This window comes from Fundulus heteroclitus, chromosome 21, assembly GCF_011125445.2.
Source record: "Fundulus heteroclitus isolate FHET01 chromosome 21, MU-UCD_Fhet_4.1, whole genome shotgun sequence".
Classification (NCBI taxonomy): Eukaryota; Metazoa; Chordata; class Actinopteri; order Cyprinodontiformes; family Fundulidae; genus Fundulus; species Fundulus heteroclitus.
In genome coordinates, this window is record NC_046381.1 from 3891012 (window position 1) to 3905555 (window position 14544).

At 41.3% G+C, this 14544-nt stretch overlaps 1 protein-coding gene across 4 annotated transcripts in view; it reads right to left on the reverse strand.

Moving 5' to 3' along the window:
* The window catches only part of dpp6a (dipeptidyl-peptidase 6a), a 350399-nt gene that overhangs the window by 212761 nt on the left and 123094 nt on the right, over positions 1–14544 (reverse strand). The window contains exon 1 of one of the 4 annotated variants that reach the window (XM_036124844.1): positions 13363–14126. The exons of the other annotated variants lie outside the window; for them this stretch is intronic. Within the exon in view, the coding sequence (XP_035980737.1) occupies positions 13363–13536 (174 nt within the window). The 5' untranslated portion in view covers positions 13537–14126. Of the gene's footprint in view, positions 1–13362; positions 14127–14544 lie in introns of those variants that run through there. 4 annotated transcript variants of the gene reach the window in all.

Genomic DNA, 14544 nt, shown 5'->3' on the forward strand with positions numbered 1-14544 from the left:
CAGGAGAAGTTGCATTCCGTGCTGAACTTTAACTTTTGCAACGTTATCTGAGCATCTGCACTAAAACGCAGCTGTCAATGTGAATCTCATTTGCCGAATTTGTAGTGCAGGAAAGTGTACCTTTTTTGGCTCTTTGCAGAGTGTGTAAGTGCCAGTTTAATGGACAGGATTTACATCATCCAGACTAAAAAGCCCTTTACGGCCAGACCCGCCTTTATCTACGAAGACACTTAAATACATAATGGCCGCTGATTACCCTGCCGGATATCGGCCTTTTCCGATACAAGTCAAACCCAAGTGTACCACTGGAGGACCTTGTTTATTCGGCTCTAATAAATCCTATGATTCTATATATATAAAAAAAGTTACAATGATTCATAGAAAATTCCCCCTTCCAATACAGTTACAACCTACAGTTTAGTCGCTTTCTGTTGTTACTGGGCCGGTATTGCCGTGGGACCCTCCCACATCTCAAAGCTCTTCTGCTCATCCGAGGTCTGATTGCTGGGGCGACAGGTCCGGGACGGAAACCTGGACATCCCTCTCCCTGGCATCATCCTCTAGCTCGTTCTGGGGGAACTCAAGGCGTTCCAGGGCAAGAAGGGGAAAAAAGTGTTTTTCTCTCCAGCGGGTTTTGGGTCTTCCCCGGATTTTCCTCCCGGTGGGACGTACCTGGATAACCTCCAACAGGAGGCATCCAGCTCAGATGCTCCAAACGCTTCAATTGACTCCTTTTGATGCAGAGAAGCAGTGGCTCTACTTGGAGATCCGCCCAGATGACGCTACGCCTCACCCCATCTCCAAAAAACAAACAAAAACATTTAAACAGAAAGAGGAAACAACCTGATTTAACAGAATTCCTGAAATTAAACAAATAAATATTTTATGTCTTTTAACTAAACTGATAAATTTCACTCTGTTGACTATTATAGTCAAATTATAGTGTTAAAAATAATAAACTACCACCAACACGGCCATTTCACCTGAAATCTGTTCACAACCGTCGACCTCAGACCTCTGAATGTGGGCGTGGCCTCAAGATTCTCCACAACTAACACCTTCCACCGCTGCCAACTCGTTTGAAGCAGTTGTCGTGCTAATTATGGCACCATTCCTATTTTAGTCACCTAACATAACATGAACTTTGTAGAAGCAAATTTAGAATTCATTGTCAACCTAAACTCTTTGTCCCCCAACTTAATACTGCTGGGGGACATTCACCTTCACATGGACACGGGCTCTTAATGCTGTTACACAAAAACATTTCCCCATCATGTTCAGACAGTTTTGCTCTCCAGCATAGATTCACTTGCTGATTCCTCACTGGACCTCATCTGTTGTGTTGGTGTCACAGCAGTGAACTGGTTGTCCCATGACTGATCGTTCACTTGGGTCTTAAACTTTGAACCAACTAACTATCCCAAACTAAACTTTTGCTCATAACCCGTAAAAATACATAAATACAATCAGTGCCTTAATAACTTTTGATCACCGGTCACATTCGTCTTAAAATCCCACACGATCACCACATCCTAACGGCTACCACTGCACCTTTAACCTATTTTTGTGTTATTTTTTATCCAGTAGTTTTACATTACTGTTTTTTTTGTCTTGTGTGTTTTAATAATGACGTTTTTTTTTATAGTGTGAGGTAACATTAAGAATCTTTAAAGCCGCCTACAAATCAAATGTATCGTTATGAAGATGACTGCAGAGTCACAAATGTAGCTTTCATACTAAGCTATTGCATTTTAAAGCTCGACAGACAAATGCAGACACAAACATGAATTTCATTAACATTTACTTGTTTTTTTTTTCCTTTCGCTTCAAATAATTGCAGGCCCATTTTTTTTTTTCTATCAATGCATCATTAAGATGAGACTGTAGAATGTAATGGCAGCCAGAGCAATTAACGTTAATACATATTAATTTCCCTCTACACCAAAATCCATAGTGGGAGGATCAATAACATCTCTAGCGTTGGGAGCAATCTTTCATGTTCCACACATTGTTTGGTTCAGTCTAGTTGAATTTATCTGGTCGCTGCTATTTTAGAGTGCTGGGTTACATCCTCCCTTTATCTAGCTTCTATCATAATCGTGCGGCGGTCAATAATCTGCCTTCGGTTTTGATCGGGAGCCTCCCTCTGCTGGCCTCTCCGGCTTTAAGGCGAAAAGCTTTCTGTGTCCGGCCTCCCTGTCCCTCTGTCTCAGCTCCTTCCTTTCATCATCCCTCTTCCTCTATATCATTGATTTAACCTCACTTTGTATGACTGGCCCTCGAGTCCCCGCAGACCCTCCTTTTCAGGAGGATATATGATTCCGCCCTCGGCTTTGAGAGGGGCTCGCCTCGCTTTGCGACAGCAACAGGACAGCCTCTAGTGGTGCGCGGGCAGCACTTCAACCGGCGCAGGTTTGTCCAAGGGATACCGACGCGCAGCAGTGCGCATGGGGTTTTGTGAGCAATTTCCTCGATATTAAAAGGCAACCATCTGTCGAGAGGACCTATAAAAAGCGGCGTCTTTTGCTTTTCTCAGCTCCATATGGCTCAGCGTGCCCGCAGCGGGCTGCAATCTACGTCAGATCAAATAAATCTGAACTGAAAAGCCGTTCTGGAAACGTTAAAAGCGCATCAACATGCATGGTGACCACATCCGCAGACGGACTAATGCAAACCTGACAGCTAAATTAACCGGGCCCTAAAGCAAAAGGCGACTAAACCGCACAAGCCTCATGCTCGCTTTACTTCTTTCACTCTCACAGTTTAACTTGCTCCAGAGTTATTCCCCTCTCTGAAACGCTGCGTCCAGTCATCAATAATGACCAAATCAGAACCTCCAGTTTTCTGACCCACAAAAGTGAGGCTGCGTGGCTCTTAAGGCCTCTGCGTGTGCACGCGTGTGGCGACGTGAGGAAGAAGATGGATGAGAGGAGGGAGAGGAGCTCTGCCTAAAAAGCCTGTGAAGAAAGACTTCAATGGGCTCCCCCTCTTCCTCCTCCTGTTGCCCGCCTCTCCTCGCGGTGAAAACAGCTCGTGAAGAGGCCGGATATGAATTCATTTTACGCCGAGATGAAGTTATTAATGCCCCCCATCTGTTATCGTCAGCTAGCTGCCAGACTGGAAGCGCCGACGTGGAGAGGACTAGCAGCAGCGGTTGAGAGAGTAGCAGACGTCAGTGAGACACGTGACGCCACCTTGTTATTGATTTTCCTGGAGGTATCCACAATCTGGAGTGCATCTACTGAGCCACAGGTTTTTGTTTTGTTTTTATTTGAACAAAATGGGGGTTTCTGAGAGAAATGACAAGAATGGCGGAGAAGCAGAGATGTGAGGCTGTAGCTTCAACAAAGACTATTATTTCTGTTTTGGAAGCCCTAACAAAGACCTAATGAGGTTCTGGTGTCACTATGGAAATATCAATCAGCAAAGGATGCAGCGATTAGCCTGTGCTGTGGCCTTTTCACTTATGATAGAGATTTAAACTGAGACTCTGACTGTCCCATATAGTAGATGGTATTCTCAAAATTCATTATGTTATTGTGTCTTTAGGAATTATCAATGCACTTTAATTTATTACCTTATCTGAAAAAAAATATGCAGCAAAATAATACCAGGGCCCCTCCGTATTATAGGCCTGGCACGCCACCAGGCTTTACCTCTCTCTACCCCAGGCTAAGTATTTTTTATTCACTGGTAACAGCAATACAAAGATAGTATATAGTAGTACATCCAAAAATAATTTAATATTGCATGACAGTGCAATGATTTTTGTACTTTTCAGTCATATAACTCGTATAGAATCATTACACATAGGGTGATATATTCTAAGCCTTTTGGTTCTTTTAATTTTGATGATTATGGATTACAGAGAATGCAAACCATAAATTAGAATACTGTGAAAAAGTTCTCTATGTGAAACCCACGGAGTCAGCTAATCCACTCCAGACACCCGCAAAAGTTTCCTGAGCCTTTAAAGCGTCTCTCCCTCTGCGTCAGGAGGCGACACAATGATGGGGAAGACTGCTGACTGGACAGATGTCCAGAAGACCGTCATCATCATCCTGCACCAGGAGAGGAAGTAGGAAAAGGTCTCTGCTGAAGAAGCTGCTTGTTCAGAGTTCTGTATCCAAGCATATTACCAGAAAATTGAGTGGAAGGAAGAAGTGTGGTAGGAAAAGGCGCCCCAGCAGCAGGGAGACCCGCCTTCAGAGGATTGTTGAGTGAAATCTATTTAAGAATTTGGGGGAAGCTTCACAAAGGAGTGGACTGAGGCTGGAGTCGGTGCTTCAAGGGCAACCGCACACAGATAAATACTAGACAAATGTCCCATTTATGTCAAGCCACTCCTGAACAGGAGACATTAGATGCATCTTACCTTGGCTAAGGAGAAAAGGAATTGGACTCTTCAAGGGTCCAAAGTCCCATTTTCAGATACATTTTCAGATTTTCAGAGTAAATTCTGCTTTTCATTTGGAAATCAAGGTACCAGAGAGGAGAGGAACATAATTCACGTTGCTCTAAGTCCGGCGTGACGTTTCCACAGTCAGGGATGGTTTGGGGTGACAAAATATGTCATAATTGTATTGACTCAAATGGTGAAGTTATTACCTTATTGACTTATTTTTTCTCTCTCTTTTTTTTAATAGTGTCCTGTCTGGCAATGTGACAATAACAATTGTTGTCTCAATGCCAAAAACAGCCCAACAGATTTTACTTTCACGAGTGGAGCCTTACCGCATACGTCATATTGCTCTGCATGATTGTACATGTAAATATCTTAATTATAATTTATGCAGGGAATATTTCATGTTATATGGACACTACAATAAGAGAGTAGAAGATCAAAATAAAGAGAAAAAAAGGAGAAAAGTAAAAGAAAGAGAAGATAAAAGGGAGAGAATGAAAAAAAAAACACCATCCTGCTTCTTCCCCTGCAAAGAGAGATGTAAAAAGAACAGCGGATAAGGTATTACAGATACAATAGAGTAGTGCCTTGATACCATCACTGAAGTAAATACAGTATTAATTAATATGACATGTTCAAAGTGATAGCTGAAGATAATAATAGGGGTTTTCTGTACCTTGTTGACTTAACGATTAAAAGGGGTAAACTTATTTGACTGCCAGATATTACCTGATTGACCATTCATTATTACATCATTTCTTGTTACATGTGCACTTTGTCTAATCTTCTGACCCATCTCTGTGCTCCGTGTTTGCCGTGGGCCCATCACTGCCTGCTTACCCACAACAACACCACCCCCCCCCCCCCTCCCCCCCGGTATGTGCACCTGGTTTGGACTGTGAAAGCTCTCTGCTGATAAATAAACCATACCTTTCACTTTTCCACGCCGCTGGCTGCATAATTCATCAGAGGGTGGAGAACAGCGCATGTGCCCGTGTGTCATGTTTGTTCATCGTGAAGCGTTTGGGGATACGTGGATGAGGGAGAAATTAGCTAGATGAGGGAAACATTAGAGGCTCCTAACAGCAATAATGATGAAAAGTTGACAACGACAGACAAGTGGGAGCCTTCCTGCGCGAGCCCCGGTTGCACCTGCTCTCATCCTTTATGGCTTTTTATTTCTCCTGGAGGAATCTGACAGGACTTCATCATCGCTAACTCGCATCAGACGCACACAATTTCCAGATGCCACGTCGAATCAAGAGCGCCGGCTGACGACTCTATCCTCCCTGCGCCATTATTGATTGCTCAGAGCATTTACTAATTAACACAAAACAAGGCAAATTCTGTTTCTGTAATCAGATAGAATTAGACAAGCAGCAGCAGCTCATTACGTTGAACTAATTAGGACGAGTTCACTGGGACTAGGATACAAAGAGTAAATACTTTTGTTTGGAAGCAAACACGGCTGCTGGTTAAAGTATCTTAATAGCATCAAATTCTGTAAGGACCGCGCAGATGCTCGGCATGGGAACACATTGGGTGGTTTTTCAGCTTATCCTGCTTAACAACTTTTTATTTTGCCTGCATTAAGGGGGACATATTATTCAATGTCCACTTTTTCAGCTGAGAAATACATTTTGTTGTGTTGCGAGTCTCTATGGGGGAAAGAAAATTTGAATGTAGTCCGCCCAGGTGCTGGGTAGATATATTTATGCTTTATTTGGGTCATATTTTTCAAGCTGCTCAGTTTTCTCTGTACTCCATTACTTTTTTTTTTTTCCTAACAATTACGTCACAGCATTTGCAGCATCTGCTAAACAAGGGCATGGACATCCAGCTTACCAGTCTTGAAAATACGGCATTTCTATTTCTCTAAGATATTTTGTAGTCCAAGCTGAAGGATGGCAAAGCTACAAGTGGATAAATCAAAGTTTTCGGTTGTTCACTACACCGTCCCACAGCACACTACAAAAATGGCCGAACGGGTTGAAGTGGAGCACTCTGTGACCTGGAGGCGGGCGGGAGGTGATGATCTGATTAAGATTTAAAGAGACAGCACCAAAACCAGTTGATCTCAAATGGTTGAATGTGACTCGGCCGTACAGACACAGGTCGCATTTGAAAAGATCAGATTTGTGTCGGATTCAGGACCACATATCCAAGTGGTCTGGGTCGTATTTGAAAAAATACGATCTGTGTTGTTGAAACTGTCATGAAAAGATCACATCCCGGTTAAATATGGGCAAAAAAAATAATAATCGGAATTAGCTCACTTCAGGCTGCAGTGTGAACGTAGCCTTAGACCATCCAATCTCAGACGATAATTCTGCAACTAACTCCCAAACATTAACCTTATTTATGGCCCCCATGGTTGCTCAAAACACACCCGTTCACAAGGTTGTACATTTATGAGCAGAGCTGTATAAAAGTATTTTTTACCTTAATGAATGCTTCTGTTTTGCTTTTTTGTTACAGTTAAATGTTTCAGCTCTTAACTTAAATAGACAAAAATAGCCAAATAAACAAAGACTTTCAAATGATTTCGTCTATCAAGAGAACAACTCCAACCAAACCCACCTGCACCAATGTGCCCCCTCCCCCATTAAATTATGAATTAACTGTGATTAACCACGTTTGTAAGCAAACCTGTGTTCAGTTTCCCCAGCCACAGCCATGCCGATCTGCTTCCTGACCTGTAGACTCAATAAGTTTCCTAAACAGCACCTGTCTCACAACACAAACCAAAAACAAATCATAAAAAAAGCGACGCACCGCGTCTGATCCAGAGTAATTCAAAAGCAGATGGAAAACAGAGTCAGTGAAATCTATAAGTGTGGAAATGGTTACAAAGCCATGCCTGTGTTTACCTGCTGGTGGTACAGGAAGAAACTGACCCACACAGATCCTCCCTCTGCTGTTTACACCTGCTCAAACACCTGTTCTGCTGCTGACGCGCTTTCTGTCGAGGACCACAGTTCAAGGAGACAGACGTCTAACGTGGACGGCCGTGACTGCAATGCTAATTTTCCCGTTTGCAGAACAAGAGAATTAGTGGTTATAGTTTTTAACATCCAGACGCCATGATGAATGCAGATGTGGGTCGCTCAGACTCAAGAGGTCACATGCGTGTCCACGCTGGCAGGCCGTTCAGGGACAGATGTACAGGCTGCAGACAGCTGCGCATCTGCTGCTCCAGATATTAGCAGGTGGCTACCTCCCAACATCTGAATCGTCCTTAGAAAGCCACAGGTGGAGACAACTACAGAGCTAAAGACATGCTAACCCAGCCAGACCGCAAATAATGACAGCTGGGCTTTAACTCGCCTTTTTTAATAGAAATAAAATCTAAACAGTGTGGAGTAAAAGTGTGTTCAGCCTGTTGTGAGTCAAAAGCTTGAAGAACAGCCCCTCTGCAGTCCTTTAGGTTGCGTCTCTACCAGCAAACAGAAACTGAAACATCACCTGAGCATCTGTAAAACAATTATATTCTAGTTTTGCCGAATATTACTTTTAAGATTTAAGTCAGGACTTTGACTGGGCCATTCCATGACATGAATAAGCTCCAATCTAAACCGCTTCATTGTAGCTCTGGCTTTATGTTTAGCTCCCTGTCCTGCTGCTTCAATCTCATTATTTTGTGCTCCTTCCAACATGTTTTCTTCCAGGATTACCTTTTGTGTAAACTCAGTCCATCTCCCCATCAACGCGGAGCAGCTTTCCTACTGAGGAAAACCATCGGCAGCAATCCTGCATGTAGGTCGGAAAGTTTATTTCTGTTCCCGTCTGAACACCAAAAGCAGACCTTCCCATGGTGGAAATGTACCAGAGGTATGAATACTGTACTTTTGCAAGGTACTGTAGACGTAACCATAAAAAAAAAAAACAAGGGGTATGAAACAATAACTGTTTTATTCTGCCTGCTAAGGCTAAAAATTCCCATGACTTATTTATAAAGTGTTATTCGATGAAAATAAACCCAGAATCTGCTGACTCCGTGAAAAAAGGGCAGAAAACCCCATAAAAAGCATAAAAATATCAAGTGTTTTGTTTCACTGTCCTCCACCTTTATTATTTTTGAAATACTATAAACCCAGAATCTAATATTGTGCTTCTTATTAACTTGTCCAGCTCACAATTCAAACCCCAAAATAAGGAGAAAAAACAATCCCGTCTTTGTGTGAGTTTGTCTGGGCTTGTGTGATAGTGATATAAATAATAGTGGGGGGAAATCAGTTGGTGCATAGTCGTGAGAGTTTAGCTTAATCTTCCCTTGTGATTTTGTCTATTTTTTTTTCTTTTTTTTATAGCAAGTCTGGGCCAAAAGCCATCACAAACGCAGATCACAGCACGCGCACACACACAGAACACAACATGACAAATCCCATTTCCTCTGCGTTAGAGGTCTGATTCTGAGCCGGATCCCTCCAGAGTCTCGTTACGACGATACCGATTGGAGTAGACACAGACATGGGGAAACAGAGCCGCTTCCCCCTGTAACGGCCTCTGTTGAGACAACGGAAATCACACCGCAGGGATCATGAAGCTTTCATGCAGAGAGGACGGATCTATCTGCTTTCTGTCTACCTTTTGCTTGTTTGAAACGCCACTTGAGATGTTTTTTTTTTTTTTTTACTAATTAGGAGGACTGTAAGCTTAAATGCAATGTTTGCTTCATAATGAAGCCGCTCGAAAAGGAGACCATTAGCTTCACACAGTGTTGCTTTTAAACCAGAAGTTGAGAAACGGAAAGAACTGACGTCTTGAAAGGACGATTTTCACGACAATGAATTCACATAAAGACATGAAAAACATGTCTGATTAGAAATTAATGAGTTGCTCCACCAGCCTGGAATTACCATCAAAGAGGATTTCAGGCTGAGATCACTATCTGATGTATCGGCAGACAGGGATTAAGCCAACAAAGGATCATGAGTCAGGCTCACACCCAACAAAAGCGATAATGAGTTGTTTTGTAATAACGTGGGAGAAACACTCCTCTGTCTATTTGAATTCGTCAAACATTAATCAGAAACTTATCACATGATTAAAAGTATAAACCACCAACCTGATAGGATAACGTTGTAATTCTCCACTTCTATTGGTGCCGCAGCTAAAATGTCACATCTGTGATCAGAATGACTAAAAACGGTGGCTGGTTGAATCTGAGGAATAAATCCATATTAATGTGAACTTTCTGGATGCATAAAACAAAATCTCACTGTAGATATGTCCTTGAAGGTGAGAACACAGAATAAACCTCAATTTACTGTTAGCAATTAACATCAATAAAAGACTGTCAAGCAGTAATTAGACTAGAGATCATTCTCTGTCTCTTCAGGCCAACACAAGTTTGTTTCTGTTCCAAACAGAAAACAAAGAATTATGCTGAATGTAGTTTTGATCCAACAGAAAATAAAACAAGATCAATCTTTGTTTCTGTACCAACCTAAAACATGCAGCAGCGCAACAAAAGTGTTCCACTGACCAATGTAAGGTGCAGAAAAACTAACAAATAAAGGAATTACAAGATTACCCTATTTATGGATCAAAGCATATGCCCCTGATCTTTATTTTTGATTTTTCTACCAAACTCACAACAGTTTCATCAAAGTACACACTGTAAAGGTTGATGTGTGTACTGTTCAAAAATTATAGGAGTTCTTAGCTGTGATAAATTTAATGAAAATAAGAGGAAAATGTCTGATTTTTTAGCATCTTAACCCACCAAGAATAACTACTATGTTAACATTTATTTACTGCTCTTAACTATTGTTCTGATAATTATAACCATTTCTTCTAAAATAAGTACTAAAATTAGGCAAATAAAAATATGTTATTAACCAAGTGTAATGATGTCTAGAGCCCCAGGTGGATTACATGCCCCGTAGTGGGTTTTTACCTTAGCTTTGGAAAGCTAGATTACAAAACCTAGCCCAGTGAATCCAGAATTCAGCAGAACAGTAAATGTCAATCCGCTTTGTTGCTCTGGCTGGTTCTGGACTCAGAATGACCCTTTAGCCGCTGAGCCAAAAGGATGAATAAAAATATGAAGAATCTCTGTTGACCGACTCTACAGACGGGCTCTTATCCCAGTGGGCCGTGGTTCTCATTGACACAGCATGATGTAAATGTCACCTCTGCACATGCTCATTAAGGCCTAAAAGGTGGAAAGGAGCCCAAGCTTGGACTCAGATCAAACACTGGTGGGGACTGGGATCAGAGAACTATCTATGCAAAGCTCGTTGATTAAAGCCACCTAAAAGCTCAAAGAAATTCACAACTGGATTTTAACATCAGGCCTGGATTCTGTGATCATCACTAAACAAACAACCATCTTCAAAAACACAATTTTTATTCATTTATTTTTTTTTTAAACTGCAGCACACCCCAGTTCCCAATCACACTCCTCTGCCGATCCATATGGATTATACATCTTTGTTTGCATCGATCTCAGATCATGTTGAGGTTCTTTGCACCAACAAACACAAAGACAAGACCACCGCTCAATAAATCAAACTCATGTTAAATTCATGCACACCTCAGCCAGTGTTTTACCTCCTGCACCCTTCAATAGGGCTTTGGAGCAAGCGCCACAACTCGCTGGAATCAACGGCACAGGCTCATGTTTGGGTTTGAACATGAAAGATTTAAAAATATGCAGGCTGGATCAGAAGGTTAAAACTAATATTCTAATAGATAAAAAAAAAAAATTAAAGACATAATCATACTTGACTTTCAAGTCCAGTCTAGGATGTTTTGCCTTGAAAGATGGAAAGATTTCTTACTTCAAAGTAACTGGTGACTTTACTCCTATTTAAAGCTAATCAAATCTTAAAAAAAAAGAGGATCAAAACAAATGGGATTCACAAAAAGAATTCACATCTATAGGCCTAAGAGCTGTTTTTTTAATTAAAAAACAGGATTTATTTCTAAATGGGAAACATCTTGTAAGAAAGGTTCAGTATAAGAAGCTTTTTGGTCTTGGTCTTCAACTATACCATCTGTTCATATTCCTCTTTGTAACATGTAGACCACTGCAGTTCTTCAGCGATGAGTACATTCAGAGGTCACATCTTGATTAAATTACATTTGTTAATAAAAATATTGATGCAACAGAAACCTGCTTCCTTGCTCTCTGTTATTAAATATTTGCTCAGAATGTTAAAAACAATGCAATTAAATACATTAATAACATGGCATTTTGCTTTGAATGCAAAAGATTGAAAATGTATATGGCATAGGGAAGTGATTATGTGTAGGGTAGCATATTCAATACATAACTTTTACTAATTATATCCAACCCAACTACAAGCTATAACCAATAACAGATCAAGCACACCAGACTTGTGGCTTTTCCAAATTCCTGTGTTAGCTAGCTGTGCAGCAGTGCTAGCAAGAAAAGACCAAAAAAATATATATTCTGCTTCTGTTTTGTTGAATTATTTTAATTGTTCCAAACTAACCTCCCTCTGAGTGACTGTTTTAAGTCTATGTCAAAATAAAGTTTCCTTGGAGTTTTGCACAACCATTTTTTCTTTCTGTGGCAAAAGTACCAACACTAGCTAGCACAGGTAATAAACAAAAGGAGATTAGAGTTTATTTGGATTTTTTGTCATCTTCATTCAAGGTTGCAATCACAATCAATCCTTGAAATGTATTTTCAAAACCGTGTTTAATGGGAGCGAAAAAAACAAAATATGCTGCAAAACTGTCTTCTGAAAGTAATGTCCATCCACCCTATTATCTATAGCCTACAATATGGAGGAAGGAAAGTATGCTGTCAGTAGGACCGTACAATAATTCAATAGCAATATATATTGATCAATAGACACGTGGTACAATAGAAAAAAAGGATCAATAAAAAGTTCAATAGAAGAACAGTTTTCCTTCATTTTGCATTCTAGTCTATCACTTTGGTTAATACTAGTCATTAATCCTCCCAACCAATCACAAACGCAGACCAGGAACGCTCCGTCACCAAGCTACGCCCATTTAAAGAGTTCAGAGAGCACTTTTTTTTTTCAAACATAACCTTGGTCTTGGTAAGGAAATATGTTGAATAAAGGGTTGAGTTTAAATATGTTTTGAATGTATTGATAATCACTTGAATTATTTTATCAAAATGCTTTCGATCTATATAGTCCAGATCCAGCTGTCAGTGTAGGTGCCACCCAGGACGAGAGGCTGGCTCCACCCGGGACAGTTCAACAGTCCACCAGAGTCATAGTCAATAATAAAGGGCTGCATTTTATGAAAAATATTTATTACTTATGAATATATATCTTTATAATCGTAATAATAATATGGGTCAAGTACATGGGTGCGAAGAAAGTGGGGGAACTGTACCAGAAGCCCACTTTATGAAACGTTTTTAACCCGAGCATTTTAAGACTAAATTTCAACCTCTGCTTAGTCGGAGTGCCTTTCAGCACCCTGGACAGCGCCAGTTACTCTTCCTTCAGCGACTTTCAATTTCAAAATCCGGGGTTATGAAAAATAGATTTTGGTTAGATACGCAGCTTTAAGGCGTATATATGACGGACAAACGGAAACAGTGGAAAACGGGGTCAAGAGAAGATTAACGACCGGGTTGGTGGTTCAGGTTTTAACCCTAATTTTTGACCATCATTTAAGCAGACTCTAATTTTAACATACAAAGGGAGAACCATATAATAGAGGTTTAACACCGGTGCGCCAATGATGAGATTTATGAAGAGACCGCACAGCTCCACACGTTCAGACCTGACTGACGTCACGTATTGGCAGACAATCCAGCCAATTGAGGCGATGACGCACCGCGGTTTGACAAGTTTACCTTTAAAAGTCGTTGGGGGAGTCTCGACCTATCGGACAACGTAAATATAACTGCAGTGAAGCCGGACCGGTCGGTCTAATCGGGCTTAGCTTGAACCGTAAGATTTGCTCTCAGAGTTTAACCGGGAGGAGTTTCTTACGTCCTCGTCCTCGCAGCGGCGGCGGCGGTGCTGAAGCCGGGCTCGCTGCTGGCTCTCCGCCGCCCGGTCCCCCTGATCGCCGGCCTGTCCGAGGAGGTGGCTCGCCTCCGGTGGGTCGGGGAAGGATTTGTTGGTGTCGATCTGACCGCTGAATCTCTGATACAGAGACGCCATGTCGAACTGTTGATATCTCACACTCGGTTCACGTCCAGGCAAAAAAAAAAAAAAAAAAAAAAAAGTTAGGAAAGTAATGCCGGCTCTACTTCAGCAGGGTGGAAAAAAAAAAACATGTGACCCAGACTTTAAGAATTCACAGCACGAACCTCCATGCTCCCTGGCAGCGGTTCTGCAGCGGCGCGGTTTTCCACCACACTTTACAGAAATTATAAAATAAATAAATAACACCGATGAGGACGTCTGCATGTGCAGGAGAGAATCCCGATCAGCAGAGGGAAACTGAGCTGGATCACAGCTCCGTCCTCCTCTCCTCCCCTGTGGCAGCGGGAAAAGTGACCGCTGATAGAAAACCTTCAGGGACTCTGCTTCAAGCCCAGACGGGACACAACCTTCTCACATTAGATTTACACTAAAAACTTATCATGACTCTGCACTTGGAGTGGAGTTAACACATCGCCGTTAGTTTCTTATCTTTGTTTTGCCTCCGTTTGGGTCGGTGGAGGTGCTATAAGGAGAGCAACAGTGCCCCCTTGTGGCTCAAAGTGCAAACGTAGGCGAGCCCTTCACAAAGAGAATAAGCCAAATCTGACATCACCCACTTATCTTAATATTCATAATTTGTCTCAATCAACCCTTTTCAAATTCTCACTTCTCCACTATTTTATATTTTAAAATGAATGTGAAGCTCACCTTGAATGTAGGACAGGCTTTAAATATGGAAAATTCACAAATAGTAAGAATAAATCTGTGCAATCCATCCATCAGTCAATTTATTCGTCCATTTTATCATCCATCCACCCTTGCAGGCATTTTTTGCTTACCCATCCGTCAATCTTTCAGCTTCTCAATCCCTCATTGGATTCAGGTCTATGAATCTTTTCATCCATATGATTTATCCATCTACTTATGCATTCATCTACATACACCCATTGGTAGCACACCCCAGTTTAGCTTTTTATAGGGAAATGTTCACAGATTAATATGTAATCTCAGATTTTTCAATGC